General features: G+C 42.7%; 1 protein-coding gene across 4 annotated transcripts in view; it reads right to left on the reverse strand.

Annotated features, from left to right (window-relative positions):
* Positions 1–112: 112 nt before the first annotated feature.
* LOC123959735 (probable E3 ubiquitin-protein ligase HECTD4) overlaps positions 113–16,772 on the reverse strand; it is a 46,037-nt gene continuing 29,377 nt past the window's right edge. For all 4 annotated transcript variants that reach the window (XM_046033986.1, XM_046033985.1, XM_046033987.1 and 1 more), the window contains exons 50-76: positions 15,270–15,507; positions 14,956–15,092; positions 14,716–14,842; positions 14,070–14,207; positions 13,753–13,889; positions 11,570–11,730; positions 11,300–11,481; positions 10,995–11,200; positions 10,762–10,892; positions 10,443–10,648; positions 10,150–10,329; positions 8,331–9,727; positions 8,037–8,244; positions 7,717–7,940; positions 7,362–7,507; positions 7,179–7,282; positions 6,674–6,797; positions 5,615–5,805; positions 5,234–5,380; positions 4,888–5,007; positions 4,644–4,799; positions 4,434–4,537; positions 3,936–4,157; positions 3,685–3,851; positions 3,344–3,539; positions 2,836–3,058; positions 113–2,423 (exon numbers count right to left, since the gene is read on the reverse strand). In XM_046033986.1, the coding sequence (XP_045889942.1) occupies positions 2,287–2,423; positions 2,836–3,058; positions 3,344–3,539; positions 3,685–3,851; positions 3,936–4,157; positions 4,434–4,537; positions 4,644–4,799; positions 4,888–5,007; positions 5,234–5,380; positions 5,615–5,805; positions 6,674–6,797; positions 7,179–7,282; positions 7,362–7,507; positions 7,717–7,940; positions 8,037–8,244; positions 8,331–9,727; positions 10,150–10,329; positions 10,443–10,648; positions 10,762–10,892; positions 10,995–11,200; positions 11,300–11,481; positions 11,570–11,730; positions 13,753–13,889; positions 14,070–14,207; positions 14,716–14,842; positions 14,956–15,092; positions 15,270–15,507 (5,709 nt within the window). In that variant the 3' untranslated portion in view covers positions 113–2,286. The remainder of the gene's footprint in view (positions 2,424–2,835; positions 3,059–3,343; positions 3,540–3,684; positions 3,852–3,935; positions 4,158–4,433; positions 4,538–4,643; positions 4,800–4,887; positions 5,008–5,233; positions 5,381–5,614; positions 5,806–6,673; positions 6,798–7,178; positions 7,283–7,361; positions 7,508–7,716; positions 7,941–8,036; positions 8,245–8,330; positions 9,728–10,149; positions 10,330–10,442; positions 10,649–10,761; positions 10,893–10,994; positions 11,201–11,299; positions 11,482–11,569; positions 11,731–13,752; positions 13,890–14,069; positions 14,208–14,715; positions 14,843–14,955; positions 15,093–15,269; positions 15,508–16,772) is intronic.

Genomic DNA, 16,772 nt, shown 5'->3' on the forward strand with positions numbered 1-16,772 from the left:
TGCAATAGAAAACATTCATTAATGAGATGTGTTTTCCCAACCACACGGAGTAATATCAATGTCGTAGCTGAGTCAATATGCAAAAGACATAAAGCTGGACAATTCAACAGTGTTTGTACATGAAGACATTTCTTTATTGTGACACAGAAATCTCAAATGCCATCTGATTCTTTACATCTGTATAATCCATTTTAGATATGTTAAGTTTCTGATGTGCAGAGGTAAGACAGTAAAAGTTAAGTTAATGCAACCATAAATAATTGTAATAAATATCAAGTAAATGTACAGCACACATTTTTTCGCAACACCTCTTTGTATGGATATGTCCTTTTTATAACCTTATCTACTCCCCCGGAGGAGGAAGGAGTAGGAGAGAGAGAGCGTCCCTGTTAGCAGCGGTATATCACCCTTCAAAAGAATTGAACCAAAACTAAAACTCGCAAGCAATTCAACAATCCAAAATGCGTCCAGTATCGATTCTGTTGTGTTTTTCAGTTAAGTAAAATGGTGATTTTACCCACACAAGAAAACATCTTTCACCATGAGTAGAAGACGTTGAATCCATCTGAGTACAAGACAAAGGTGGTAAGATTACTGGTATTTCCAAAATTCATAAAAAAATGACAACACAACAAACTGGATATCCAACAGACATCACCTAGTTTGCTCATTTTAGAATCTTTTCTTGGAAGAGTAGTGCAAACCATAAAACAAAAATTATAAAGGTGAAGTGAATTAGCAATTAATACAAACTGCCATCAAACATAACTTCATTCTATTTACATCTTTTTTTTCCTATTTAATTTTATACACAGCTAAACATTTGGTTATGGGTAAAATGAACAAACAAAAAGAACAGCAGAATCCTGTTCTTCTTTCATTAAAGAAAACTATGAAAAGGCAGAACTTAAAATAACCCCCGCCCCTCCCCCAGTGTGTGTGTGTGTGTGTGTGTGTGTGTGTGTGTGTGTGTGTGTGTGTGTGTGTGTGTGTGTGTGTGTGTGTGTGTGTGTGTGTGTGTGTGTTGGGGAGTGAGGGAGGGCTGTTGCACATTCAGTAGCAGTAGCACACAATGTGGGAGAGCAGCTCATGAGATCATCCTCTCCATCCAATTTTTTAACAAAGCAACAGGTTTTTACAAACCTGAAATGCAGTATGTCAGAACCAGCATGCCTCTCCTATTGTCCAATCTACCTGACCTACCATGCCGCCACAGTTACTTAGATATAAAAAAATCAAAAGAGCAATTTTATAAACTAATAGATTAATATGTACTTTTTACATGACTTAAATACCCTCTCTTCAGAGACTCCGATAAAATGTATTCAGTTTATATAGGCATAAGTTAGCTTGTCTATTAGCGGTTCATATTTTTTTAAACAGGCCATAAACTACATATTATCCTGTACAGCACTTGTGTTCACATCTTCTGCCTGCTCATAGCTGTCATTGTCAAAAATAGGCAGCATTACACGTTTCCCTTTTCCTGGTAGTAGTCGTACCTCTGTCTCGAATGTCAGGAAATTCTATTAAAGTCATTTGCCATCGTTTTCTTTTCACACACAACCAGCATCACCCTCTGGAGAACCACTCCTACAGCAAAGGCATGTTTCAGATCATCACCCCCACAGAGGGGAGACAGAGGGAGGCAGCTAGGTTAAGCATTAGGAGAGTAACAGTTTCTTTGTTGCCTTCACAGCAATGCAAAGCTCAGCAACTCAGAGAAGAACTAGACCACACTTTCATACTAAAATGTTTCTGCAGAAAGATTTCAGCGATCATGAATTGAACTTATAACTGTAAAGTGCTGATCTGAAAATCATCCCATTAAGTTGTTAAATTCACAGAAATCGACTGAGCTTTGCTAAACCCTCTGGTCAAAGTAAGGGCGAACAAAAAACTGTGTCACAGTTGTTTCACTACAATGCCATCCTCAAACTCAGTGCAACCACAACAGACACCTGTTAACGGTGTCAGTGCAAGTTCAGATTATCGTCCCTGAAATCCTCACAAAAATACGTGTCAAGCATAACCATGAAATGTAGTATTTGTGTAAACTGCGATTTAAAAAAAAGCAGGGATAAACATGCAAAGCATCAATAGCCACTCAAAGTAAAAATAAATTAGATTTGTGGTTTTGTTGGAGCAGCAGAGCGTTGTGACTGTGGTCTGTCTCAGAGGAACGTCCAGGATTGTGAGAGAAAAGGGAGGCAGGGGTCAAAAGTAAGATGGGAGTGGGAAGGGGGCAGGTATATAAACTTGGGAACGTGGGGTTGTCAAGTCTTCTTAGCCGCTGAGAGGGTCCTCGCGGTAGTGGATGGCATATCGCAGTTTCTCAAGCATCACATCCAAAGATGTGTACTGGGGCAGTTTCACCATGAACATACAGGTCTCCACGCGAATGTAGCGAGAGTCTGGCTGACCTGAGGAGATGGGAAAAACAGGAAGGCGTATTACAACAAAATCACCTGGTACTTCTCTTACATAATGAGTGTAACAACTGGAGTTTTTCATGGAACAGCAGAAGGCCAATGTGTTGTTGTGTTAGCAATAATAAGCTTGTCAAGGTGATAAAAGTGAGTGTTAACCATTCTTATCTCTAGTAAATCAAGTTCAGAACAGTGTTCCTCCTACATTGTAACTGCTTCACATGTCGATTATACAAACCTATTCATTTACAAAAGCAACACACTAAGGCAAATAGTGGGTTCAAAGTCTGTGCTGCTTCGATCATCATTATCAGTACTTTCTGCACTAAAAGCACGAAGAACATCACACAGAGATAGGAGCTTTTGTGTCAAATCACGGCCCTGTTAAAACCTTCTTAGCCATTACCTGCCGCTCCATCAGGAGGGGCGATCTTCATAGGGTACGGGGGAACGTGGGCGGTGTCTGGCCCCCCGTCCTTGCAGGGGCAGGTGAACGGTATGCGCTCCTGGTTGCAGGCAAACTTGATGAACTTGCAGAGCTCCTCTTGAGTGAACATCTCCAGGGCAGTCCAGAAGAACTCAATGTGCTGGTCAGTCTCCATCAGACCCACCTGGTACATAGTGTGAGCCTACAGAGGGAGAGAGCAGACTGATTAGATCTGATTCGTGCTATTAGAAAAAAAGAAATAATAGTTTCTCATGTAACTCTTACAGGTCATCTCTCTCCAATTCATCTCTCTCTCATATATCAACAATGGGAAAAATTCAAATCTACACTGACTAGCCAGTTAAGGTGCTACAGCTGACACTGCTAACATGTTCTGGGACAATCACTAATAAATATGTCATGGTATGTGAAGAAATGTTGCCTTGTAGTATATACAACAATTTCACACAAATATATGTATGCATACCTTAAGGAACTCCAGGTTGATGTAAGGCAAGCCACAGGTGCGCAGCTCCATCTCGAGGGGGATGAGCATGGTGAGCAGCTGCAGGGGAATGATTGAGCCGAGCCCTGCGCGCACTGCCGTCATACACTCCACGTTCTGCAGCTCCCTCAGACGGAGGCTCCGCACCGCCCGCGCATACACATCCTTGTTCTCCCAGCTTAATGCACACAAACAAGCATACAATATATTTATATATAGACATATACACAAGATGAAGATATCAGACTATAATGAGCTGCTGATAACTGCATGAAAGAACTTATAATGACAGGAAAACAATGATCTGAGCAAGTTTCCTGTACCCGACAGTGAGGCTGCGACCTCCCTGACAAAGCTCCACCTCCTCGCCTGTCATAGTGATGTAGGTGAAGGTGCAGCACGGCCGGCTGGGGGAGTCAGGGCTTTCTCCCGAATGGTGCTGGGACGAGATCTCAGCACACAAAGCCTCCAGCTCTGTCTCATCACTCACCTGCAGGGTCACAGAACAGAGTTCATGTTAAGGTCACTAGCACCATAGTATAAGCAGGGATAGACGAGAGGTATACACCCTTACATTTTCAAACTTCTTGACATAGTTGTATGTGAGCACATCAGCTTCCTGCAGGTCCTGCTCTGGGTCGAGGGACTCGCCCACCAGACCTTTCCAAAAGGAGCCAAGTAGGTCCAAAGGAAGTGGCACATCTGCACGGATGGCTATGCCCAGAAGCTGACCAAAGAAGTGCAACAACTGTTCCTCTGCATAGCTGATGGGGCAGGGCGTCAGGATGTACTTCCCCTGAGGAAAGCAGAAAATCAACTATGATTCGTAACACACCACCTTTGTTTTACCAGATATTATTCTTAGAAAGACCATATTCTTGCAATTGTGCTATCAACAGAACACACTGTAATGTTTCATATAACTTTTGTAATGCTTCAAAACTGTGAAGACACATTGAAATTTCAGGAAGAAACGGGCCAATCCAGGCTAGGAATTATTCGCCGTGTTGGTAAGAACAAAAGTGTCAAGAACAGGACATACTGAAAACTTTTCTTCACTGATCAACCTTACCTTGTTACGGTTGGCTGCAGCACTGGGGCAGGGGAGAAGCAGGGAAAGAGCAGAACTCTGTAACTCCTTACACACCTGCCATAGGAAATGTCTGAAGGAGCCACCTGGAGAGACAGATTCAAAGCTGTAGTTAGGTTTGAAAAAACAAATCTTGACAAGTGAGAGACAGCAAGGCAGTACAGAAAAAGTAATAAAAAATGAAATTCTAACTTGTGCCATGAACTTCCTCTCCAGTAAAGCGGATGTTAAAGGCATAAGTTGGGTCTCCTCCGCTGGCCAGTTTTACACAAAGCTGGGACGACGGCATACAAGACAGCTGGCGTGCTGCCTGGCAGAAATACGTGTTCTCTGATGATCTGATCTCACCTGAAGAGAGACACAGAGAGCATGTTTTTAAAGATCCAGTACAAGTAATACAAAACTGGAAACAATAAACATGTAAACAAGTCATTACCTCCCACAATCTCTAGAGGGTCCAGTGTAATCTCTGGGGCAGCATGGTCAGCTGTCCGCTGTACTGTGGCATTCAGTACTCTGTTCATTACAGTGACCTTAGTGTCGTAGAAGATTAGACCTGTACACAGTGGAGATGGAAGAAGGGGTGATTAGTCTATAAGGACAAGATCTGATCAGATTCACTTTTCAGTCCAGTTCATACATTTTGTTTTAAACCTTTATTTAAACACAGAGACCTGGCCGTTTGTGTTTTAACAAGGCAGAGACACTGATACAGTCACACCCACACAGTTGACTTTGTCCACTTGACTGGCTTGATCTGTGCTGACTCAGATCCTGCTCACCTTTGGCCTCACATAACAGCGCTGCAATGCTGTTCTGATAGGTCTCCGTCTGTCTCAGCTCCACAAGCGGCAGGAAGAAACTCTCCAGGGTGTTGTTGAGGGACTGCAGTAGAGCAAAGCGCAAGCGCAAGCTCTCTACAGGCACATCTAAAAAAAATGCCGCAACACACACACACACACACAAAGGTTAAATACACTAGTGTGACTTACAGTATGCAGCCAAAATAAATAATTAAGTGTTTTGTAAGCAACCGCATGTTACATTACAGATGACAATATGTGCACTGCATTCGAACAATATTACTGGAAGAAGGGGAAAAGAACAACAAGAACACCAACATGTTTACTACAAAGAAGGAAACAATCAAATGGTTAACTTACTGAGCAGGCAGGCCACACGAGGATCAGCAATATCACTGGGGTCCAGGTAGACTTCATGGGGGTGTAGTCTGGCTGGTGTGATAGCCAGGTGACGGCAGAGCCTGTTGATGTACTGGACTAATGCCACGTCCATTTCCAAGCTCCACTTCCTACAGGCCTTCTGGGCGTGACGGGTGTCTATACAAGTGCACCTAATACAGAAGACAGTTGCTGTTATAGAGAGACCTCCCATATTGTTTAATCACTTATATTAATAAGATTAACAGTCAGTGATCAAAGATGAACAGGTATTTGAAAGTGAAATACTCTGTGGTCAGTGCTCACCTATGAGTATTACCTAAACATCTAGAGTCTAGATGTTTAGGTAATAGATGGTCTAGATTATAGACCATCTAATATGTCTGGAATGTGTGTTAAAATAAGTTATATAGCCATCAAACTGCTAATGTACATCAAATGATTGGCTTTATGCATTTTAAACACTGGGCAAAGTGTACATTGTACATTGTGTATTTAATAAAAATATACATAACTGGCGATGGAGCAGTGGATAAGACACATGCCTTTGGTGTGAGAGACTCGGGTTCAGTTCCCACTGTGACACGTCCACCAATGTGTCCCTAAGCAAGACACTTAACCCCTAGTTGCTCCAGAGGCGTGCGACTTCTGACACATATAGCAATTGTAAGACGCTTTGGATAAAAGCGTCAGCTAAATGAATAAATGTAAATGTGTTGTACATAACTATCACATTTGATTCAGTGTCAGCAGATGCTTAGCATTAAAAGGCATTGGACTGGGAAAAACATGGGTCATAATATCATAGATTAAGACAAAAAAATTCTACCTGCTACTACACCTGTTTGACGAATCAAAAAGTCAGAGAAATTGTCCTGAATTCAGTAATAGATTTGTTGGGTTGCTATATGTTTTAAATCCTCATAACATGTCATGCTAGAGTGCAATCAGATGAGAAGTGTTAAAATGAAGTGCTTTCTATGCTAGAACATTTTGATATGTGACAGTATCTGAGTTACAGTTGACTTTCCCCAGTCTCACCTTTCAAAGTGGAGGTCATAACCACAAGCCAAAATTGCTCTCCAGACACTACGGATGTCCTGCTTGGCCCGGTCAACAGCAAATCTATGGAAGCCCTCCAGTGTCAGGTACTTCTCTTCTGGGACTAAAGAAAACAAAGTGGTATGTGAGTCAGCTCCTGGTTTCAAAACAGGACTCAAATTTACTCTTGTAGGGTAGTAGAGCATCATAGAAGAGCCCCATAATTAGTTACCAGAGTGAAATGTCAGAACTTCAGATTGCTATTTTGTCTGATAGACAGTAAGAACATACCAAGATATATTTAATTTCTAGTTATATAAAACAAAGACAAAGGCAGAAGATCACAGCACAGTCATCTCTGCACACATCTGATAGTATAATTCTTAAGACAAAATGTAACTGTTGGAAACATTTCACAACTACTATATTAACTCCACTGTCTATAACTTGGAACCATCAATCAACTAACGTGTTCAGTGTGGTCAAAGTGTGTATTACTGCCAACCTTCAGTTTTCTTAGCAGGAGATTTTTCCACATCTTTCTCATCAGGTCTGGATTTCTCAGGAGACTTTGGTTTCAGGACAGTCTTCTTCTCACTCAGTGCAGTCCTGGCAGAGGCAAGAGACCAGCTTATTTAATTCAATTACTGTGTCAAAGTGTGAAAGTGTTGTGTGGGAAATGACTCACCTGACACTGTTGAGCACTGACTTTTCCTTGGTGGGAGGTTTGGTGATGGGCCTCTTGGTGCTCACTACCTTGCCTTGGTGCTGTTCTTTTCCTGCTTTGCTGTATTTGTTCTTATTGGGCTTGGGAGTGCCATACTTTCTTAGAATCTGAAAGAACCAAATTATTTTGACATGTGTTAATACTTTATACTGAATATACATTAACTATTTATTTGTGGTTGTTGACTTCAGATGGAAGAGCAGGACTTTCAACATGCAACACATGAAAATTTACTGCAAAACAGGATCATTGGATGATTCAGTGAATGACGTTAAATCACAGCATTTTTAACATTCCCTGCCAATGTCTTATATACCTGAGTAAGCTGGTCCTCAAGTACTTTCTTTGGAGGTCTAACATTGGTGAAGAAAGTATGCAGTAGGTTTCCAGGGGTCTGAGAGTTGATCTGCTCCTTGCTGAGGTAAATGTCAGACACTTTAACTGGTTTGGCCGGTGTGAGGCTAAGCATCTGCTCTGAGTGCACACAGCTCTTAAAAATATCTGTGAGGACATCTCGTGCTCCAGGTACAAGCTTGTCACCTTGAAAGATAGAGAGAGATCATTTGAGATTTTTATACTGGCAGAACTAATGGCACTGTCTAAAAGCAGAAAATATCTAATCAATCAAACACCAACCTCTGACTGACTTGTCCAGGAAGTAGTCTTCAAGCGCGGAGCTTCCCTGTGTGTCAAACAGGCTTTGGTTAACACTGGAGGCTGTAAGGATCTCCTCATTGGTCAACTCCATAAGCTCCTCTTCACCTTCCAGACTGGACAAACCAATCAGGTCACTGCTGTTGAAAAGACTGGCGCGGATTTTTTCCACTTTGGCCCGAGAACGGACCTAAAATTAACAAAAGAAATACAAGTGTATTTCCTCAAACGAAATCAAACAGCTTAGATCTATTATGGTGCTCTTAATCAACCCACCTCTATGACAGCATAACCCTTGATGGGCCTGGCCAAGACTGCATTGCTCTCCAGTGAGGTGACTGTGTGCATAGAGCCCCCATCTGACAGTGACTGTGTTTCTGCACTATCGAGAGGCTCCCCCAAGCTGCCGAGACTCCCCAGGCTTCCTGTACTACACAGGGAGGTATCTAGACTCTCCTGACTAGACACAGTCTGGGGGTCTTGGGGGCCCTGCTGGGGGTATGTAACAGCTGAAGCTGCAGCAGCGGGAGCTGGAGGAACAGCTAACAGCTCCTGATCGACAGAAAGTTCACTGGCAGTGCGGGAGACTCCCTGAGACGAGCTGCAGATCGAAGTCTGGCTGGTAGAAGCCGAAGCACTCACGCTCATAGCTGGAGTCACACTGCTAGAGCTGTCAGGACTCTCAGGACCTCCATTGTTGGGAAAGTGGCGCTCAGGTTCAGAGCACAGTTTGCCATCCTGAGGGCTAGAAACCCCAGCTCCAGCTTTGGGCTTTTTGGGGTCCTCTTCCTGCAAAGGGATGAAGACTTCATCTTTGAAGAGCCCTCCATGTGCGTTGCAAGCCCTGCGGATAGCATTCCGAACAACGGCCTCCTCCAGGTGCGTGGGTATACCTGAGAGCACCAGCAGGCGACTGTGGGCAGTGGGGCCCACCAAGGCCTGGCAGGCATCTGTCACTGCATCGCTGGTCACGCTTAAGCCCTGCGGGTCCTTGTTGGCAAGATGTCGTAGGATCATTAGGAGAGTGAGGCAGCGGTGGAACCACAGCATGTCCTCAGGTTTACTCCCCGCCATGTTCAGCAGTGCACTGTCACTCTCTGACAACCGTGCTCCTCCACTTCCCCGCTTCCCAGAGACTGCTGCTGCCACTGCAGCCGCTGCTCTCTCACGCTTCATCTTCACCTTCTTACGTTTGGATAGCAGACTGGGGCTCTGTGGTGTCTGTCCAGGGGACGATGACGAAGATGAAGAAGAGTCACTAAGGTTAGGGGCGCTGGTCGAGGACAGGGCTCCCACTGAAGAGCCGCCAACATTGAGGGGAAGCGTCACCTCTGCCACAGCCAGACACACCTCCATCAGAGCGTGGAAGTAAGTGGAGAACCGGCTCTGTTCTGCCCCCAGAGCCAACGCGACGCCTCCAGAAGACGACCCTCCTGCTCCAGCCCCTCCAGCAGTCCATCCCTGAGTCTCCCGGTCGTAGAGCTTCCGGAGTTCTGTCTGGAGGGCCATGAGCACGGCAAGGCAGGGGTTTAGCAGCAGAGCGATGGAGCTAGAGAGACCAGCAGGGCTTCTGCGCTGCTCCAAGTGGTGGATCTTGCGCAAAAGCTCAGCCAGCAAGTGAAATATGAGTTCTTTGATGGAGGGAGCCAGATCAGTGGTCCAAAGCAGACCACCTAAAACAATATGAACAATGACATAGAAAACAGTGAAAAATGGGATATCAGGAAATCTTTATTTATGTTTGGCTTTCAAAGTTCTTCTATGATTTCTGGAGCTAGTAGTAAAGAATAATGAATATGCAGGTTTAACTAGCCCACCAACTCCTGTGTCCTTGTTCTTTCTGAGGAGTGCAGTTTTGATAAATACTTGAAATCCCACATGCAGAGAGGTAATATATCTCTATGTTTTTAAAATATTTTTAATACACAAACTAAACATTAAATTCAAGCAAATAATTTAAAATAAAACCGATAAAATCCACTTATGTGCCTGTTGGGTGATTGTGGAGAAGGAATTTATTAGGGTTGCATTACACTAACATGCACAGCAAATACAGGTTAATGAATTTGGCTTATTAATTGGTGGTTCAACCTACCTAGTAGTTCTACCACCTGCAGCAGCACAGATGAGGGCACTGTGTCCAGCTCATCCTCTGATCGCTCACCGCTTTCTCCCAGCTTCCACGTCAACAGCTGTTCAGCAAATGCCATGGCCAGAGGAAACTCAAGTGGCAAGGAGTGCAGCACCAGTACAGCACCAGGAGGGGGCGACACTCCTACAATCAAGACAGTTGGATATTTCATTAAATTTTATCCTGTGCCAGATTACTGTTTTTACAAAAAGGGGAAGCAGCCTGTATGAATTTCCTTTTGGGAGTCAGATACTCACCCAGTTTGATGTGAACCTTATCAGTCGGTATGATAACAGATGGGTATTGGTTGGTTGTGGGAGGAGGGGTAAGGCCTGTGTTGGTAGGTGAGGCATCCAGAGGATAGCACACAGCCTCCATCAGATTTAGCTGGCCATTTCTACGCACTTTGTGACCCAGGCCATACACCATGACTCGAGCCCAAGGAGCCTTATAAAGGCTGGAGCTAATGGAGTGGAAGAGACAGGAGAGAATTTAAATATTTTTGCAGGAAATGGATGGTTAGAAAATCTGAGATCATCATGACTTGCTGAAGTTGAATTCTTCTAAGGAACTCACTCTTTGCGGCAGCCTAGCTGGCTCTCCTTGCAGGACGCGATCACAAATGCAGCGCCTGGAAAGCTGACATCCATGCTAACCTTTGACTCCGTCACTGGAAACTCTTCAGATGTAAACTGATCTGGTGCATTCTGACAAAGTGAACAGAATTACAATAGAAGATTAGCAGTTTTACACTGACTCATACTAGGTATGCAGACAAGTTTATTAAATCAAGCACTGATTGTACTGACCTGTAGGAAGCAGCAGATCTGCTTTGTGAGCTCCAGCAGGCTTTCCTCTCCTTGATGCAAGGCACGGGTGATGGCAACTGTCAGCCACTCCCGGATGGGCTGAACATTACCCTGGTAGAAAAGGTCTGAGGGAGAGCAGCTTTGGCCCTGGAGGTTGTGAAGCACCGACTGGGCCAGTAGGATAGAACTAGAACTAATAGTGCCATCTGCAGGAAGAACAACATCAGAGCAATCAGCACAGAACTACAAAAGGTTATAAACATCACACAGAGATCCAGTTATTCACAAGAAAGATTAATACTCACCAGGGAGGGGTGGAGCCAGCAGCTGATTAGACAGCAGCTGCAGGTGTTCTAAAGTGATGTCACGGATAGCAGGTATGTGGAAGAGACGAGTGAAGGTGTGGGGGTTCTTGGGGGCAAAGATGTTGAGCAAGGCCATACGGCAGTATAACCGAGCCAGCGCACTCTCACAGCGAAGCAGTTCCCTACAGTTAAACAGCAAAAGATTGAATTTTGAACACTGATACAGGATGCATTTATATTACGCTCATCCCCATTAGGTCCATACATTACCTATGAATCTGAATGTTGCTACTGTCTAGTGAGACTAAGCCATTAGCCGCAGTGCGTCGAGATCCGGCAGGCGGGCGCTCCAGCATCTCAATAGGGTACCAATACCTCACCAGCACCCCCTCACTGCGCAGGTAGGTTTCCACCTGTACCAGCTCATTCACCTGGACAAGTTGAAGTCAACAAATTATTTCGGCTTTTATGTTGATGAGCATATGGATTTTTTGTATGGCACATGAGAACTCTCAGAGTCCGTAGACAGGAGTTATTGGCTAAATTAAATCAATTAGAGATACTTTTTCAAGCTGGTGTTTGTCTAGTCCTTAATTAGACTGCTGGGGTTTGGGGCCAGGGAGGTACTCAATGAACGAAGCTGTTCATAAACATACCATTAGGCATTTCCTGGGCTTCAACAAATGTGCTACAATTCTATGCCTACAGAATAAGTTAATAGATATTGTTGGAAACAGGCAAGCCAAACAAATATTTAAATGGCATATACAAAAAAATAAGCCTTGGTTAAAAGATATATATAATAGGTGTTTGATAGAAGAGTTGCAGAAAATTGATTGGGTCTGTAAGGGAGAAGGTGTATAAGTGTAAATATGACTGGGCCAAGAAGATTTTGAGCAATCCCAAGTTGTGTACTTTTTAAATTAAACTATTTGTGCTCAAATAAGAGCTGGCTCTTCTTATTAAAAAAGGGGAAAGAAATCAACTTTTGGAGAAGAAAGTCTAATTTGCCATCTTTTGTTTAATGATATAAAAGATATGACTGAGATGATTGATATGAATGATTCACAATAGGGCTGCACAATTTGAAGAAAAAGTCATACTGAGATTATTGTGGACAATATTGAGATTTGCGATGCGATTATAATGAAACAAATGGTAGGCTACTATGAGTCGACATTTTGAAATGTGCATTTCTCAACTTGAATAAAGTTAAACAATGTTTATAACAATAACAAGTAAAACAGATCTAAAACAGAACAAGGGGAGCAAGTTGCTCTACAGAGGAGGAGGCTAGAAGCAGCAAATATGGGTACACTGTCATCCTGACACCAGCTCAATGTCCACTGCAGATTCTCTATCCACAAACTGGAGGAGGAACTGTACATGAGTGTATTAAATAAAGAGCATACTGTTTAGTTAATAGTTATATTAAATACTACATTCATTAGAATTTTATATAGTCTAATAGTATACTTTTCTTTACCTAGAGTTCATTTCTGTGGGTTGTTTTTATTCATTAAATCCTTGTGCAAGCAAAATGCTCTACATTGGTCTCTAATTTATTAATGCTAAGTACTAACTTGTCAATAATCATTTTGTTCAACATTTCATGATTTACCGTAGCACGTCAAACTTTTTTTAATGTCCCGCTTCATCCAGGCTGTGATTGATTGGTTGACGAAAAGTGACTGAAAAGCATGTCGGCTGTGTGAAAAGCTGAACATGTTGAACAACAAAAGGCACCGACACAGCGAACGTTAAATGGCAGCGAGCCAAACCCAAACCTTCCTTATCTTCTCCTGGTTTTCTTCTGTCTTAGCCTACTGCTTCAGCTGCAGTTGATCTCTGTCTCTGTCACACAGTGACTGGTGCACCAGCATTTCTCTCGTCGCTCCGGTGACGAGTCCGACTATGCTTTGAATGATTAGCGGCGGCAGCGAGGTGGGAGGGAGCGGGGGGTTTACGGTAGGTTGTTGTCTTAAAAGTTACTGGCACACTGCTCATAAAACATTTTTCTCATTACACATAGGCTTTTCTGTTTTAGGGGCACATGCGAGAGCCAGGAGTGGGTGGAGATAATGAGCAGACTGCAGCGCACACACACTCTGCGATTAGATTAATCGTGCAGCCCTAATTAACAACGACTGAAATAGCTGTTTGAAAAAATCTTAGTTATGGAGTGCATAGGAATTCAGGAAAAGAACCTTTTATTAGTAATCACTGGGTGATGATGATGATTATGATGATTTTTATGGTGATCCATTCATTGATCTATTTTCTTCTTAAATATTTTCTTTTTTGGAATATTATTTGAATTAATATGTGACCAGGCTGCTGGAAGATGTTTGCTTGTGGGAAAGAAACTGGTGTATTGTTAATGTTTATGTAAAGGTGTTTAGTAATATCCAAATAACGGCTCAAAACAATGAAGCATCACGTTTTGTACTTACGGAATCCACATCCAGCACTACCCCATGCAAACCAAAAGTCTTTAACATGCCCCGGATAGCAAACTTCGGCAGGGCTGTCCCTCCTGTAGTGCTGTTGGTATTGTTGCTGTCCGGACAGCGGATGACCACAGTCAAGCCTGTGTTGAGTATGCAAATTATCATATGGTTCAATTAATTTGGCACATGTACCACAGACAAGTTTTATTTGCAGCAGTACAATGTGTCAAAATCAACAGTTTTAATACAGAGCTTACTTACAATGTACTCTGAAGTTTGCTTAATTTAACTTAAAGTATAATGATGTAGGTAAAAGGTACCTTTGCGAACTTTGTCAATAGTGAACTTGTTGGCCTCATCCTTGATGTCCTCAATGGTAGGGAGGTAAAGGTCACGAGGAATGCCGCCATTCTCTTCATACAGGAACTCCACTGTCTGTCTCGCAATGTCAACCATGCCTGGACCGTGGAGATAAAATGTGTTAGTAGTACAAGTAGTCCATGTTTAACCAATAATTAAGAAACTCATTTAACTGTAGCATTAAAACAAAATTAGAACAAAGTGCAATTATTAAAAGGATAAGTAACTTCTAATTATATTTACGACAGTGCCCTGCTTGTGTGTTGCATGAAAGCAGAAGAATTAATAGCGATAGTGTTGAAAGCATTTTAACAGTAGAAGAGTGATTCTAAAAGTAAAGCAAACATGCGTGTGGTAGATAGACCAAATGTTTGAGCTTCTTCCCATGTTTACAAATTGTAAAGCTTTGTTCAGCTGGACATTAAGTGATGTAATGTCTTATGCTTGTCCTTGGCCCCTGTACTGTAAACCAAGCAACTTTTTACTTACCACTATTGCCCATTTACTCCTTTGCTTTGATCACATATTGTTTTATGTTATGGTAATTTGCTATGTATTGAACTAGTAGTTTAGGTCATGTTTTAATCATATTCTTTTATTCTTTACCTAGCTGCAGGGCTCCTTTGATTTGGTCCAAGCCAGATTTCCTTTCAGCCTCGTTACGAAACCGCCTACGAATGGTAGGGAACACTTTGGTCTCCCAGGCCTTTACCAGCAAGGCATAGTGGTCCTCCTAAAGTTAAACACAAATCCAAATAAACAATGAAGAGAGCAAACTTAAAAATATTTTAAGTCTTTATTAGAAGATGAAGATGAGGATTGTGGAGAAGTAGACGCCCCACTCACTCTTGGGACATCATCATCATCCTCATCATCACTTTCATCATCTGCGATAGGAGGAGGATGTGGGTCAGGCCCAGAGGTGACCAGGTTCTCGTAGCTCAGCTCAACTTTGTAATGGCACGACAGGTCACTGTTGTACTCTGTGACAACAGGAAATGACAAAAAAGGAAAATACATATTACCAACTGGGAGACAAAATTATACACAATCATTGTATGAATGTAGTGCATGCCCTATATTTATGCAAAATCAAAGAGGTTGAGGAAAAGCATGCATGTTTGATGAGGAACAAGCTGAAACGAAGGTGATAAACATACGTTGCTGAGCGGCTGCTACAGCTGCAATCCGACAAGGGGGTCCATGGGAGCCAGAGTCAGAGGTAACACTTGCGCCTGCATCGTTATCACTGTCTGAGGCCATTGCAAAGGGCAGTGCTTCAAAATTTGCACTTATTTCCTCTGCAAGGTCTACACACAAGTCAGCCGCATTTCTGTGTGCTTGGCCTTCCGCGTATGCAAATGGCCGGTTCCCAAAGTTGGCACGGATCTTTGAGTTCTACCAAAAAAGGGAAAGAAAATAAAAGAATCAGAATCAGAAATACTTTATTGATCCCCAAGGGGAAATTCTTGTTTTACAGTTGCACACATTGCACATCAAGGCCTAAGGAATGGAAATAATAATAGAAAGAAGGTAGATAAAGAAATAGGATACAAATATAAAGAAAAATATAAAAGGGTAAGGATATGTACAATATTTATATTATTGAAGAATTGCAATGAACAACAGTACGGTGAATAAATAGCAGCATAATTTCATTATTGACAGATAATATTGCACAAAAACAGAAGATTAAGTACATTAATTCTGAGGGAAAATTGTGTCGCTGAAAAACTTTAATATTAAAAACAATTTAAATATAAAGCAATGTCAACAGAAACCAACCTTTTTTTGAATGTGTACCAGGGGCCACATTCCACCTGCTACATCCTCAAGGATGGGGCTGAGCCGCTGGCCGCAGTACGTAAAGTAGACCCTGCCTTTAGGGGCCTGACCAGGAGGTGGAGGAGTGCCCTCAGAACGCTCCCAGCCTATTCCTGCCACGTCGCCTGTGTTTATACAAACGGTCACACTCAGCTATGATTCAATGTTAAGACTAGTTCCAACCTGAATTAAGGGAGAAAGTTATGCTTGCAAAATATCTTCTTTTTTTAAGTAGCCAGATAAGATACAATGCTTTTAAGGAGTTTCAGTTCAAATCCATAACACACATTGCTGTATGGATTTCTAAGTTGACTAAATCAAACAAAAGAAACAGTAGATTGTATTTGAAGAAAATCATATGTTGTCTCCTGTCTCACCAGGAAGTAGAGCCACATCCAGTCTGACACTCTTCCACTGCAGCAGACTGGAGCCATTATAATGTACTGCCCTACCATTACTGACATAACAGAGACAGACAGACAGGAGACAGACACACAGAGATGGAACACAAAAGAGAAGGATAGCAGTCAGCACTCACGTCAGAGACAGAGCAGTGGGAAAAGTATGGAGTCTCTCAAGAGTTTATATGGAAATGAACATACTTATGAAACAGACATGTGCCGACAGGGTTTGTCCATGCGCCGTCTCTCTTCTCTGCCTCCGTGGCAAAACCAAAGGACACAATTGGGCCACTGTCCTCCTCAGAGTCTCCATAGGAGACAATTTCTATCTCCCAGTAAAAGGACGGGGCCTGCAGGAACAAATACAAGTGAATGTAAGACGGTGGACAGACTGCAGTCTCAGCAGAGATGCTCACAAGTCTTTGAGCTAGAGTCCAA

This window comes from Micropterus dolomieu, linkage group LG21, assembly GCF_021292245.1.
Source record: "Micropterus dolomieu isolate WLL.071019.BEF.003 ecotype Adirondacks linkage group LG21, ASM2129224v1, whole genome shotgun sequence".
Lineage (NCBI taxonomy): Eukaryota > Metazoa > Chordata > Actinopteri > Centrarchiformes > Centrarchidae > Micropterus > Micropterus dolomieu.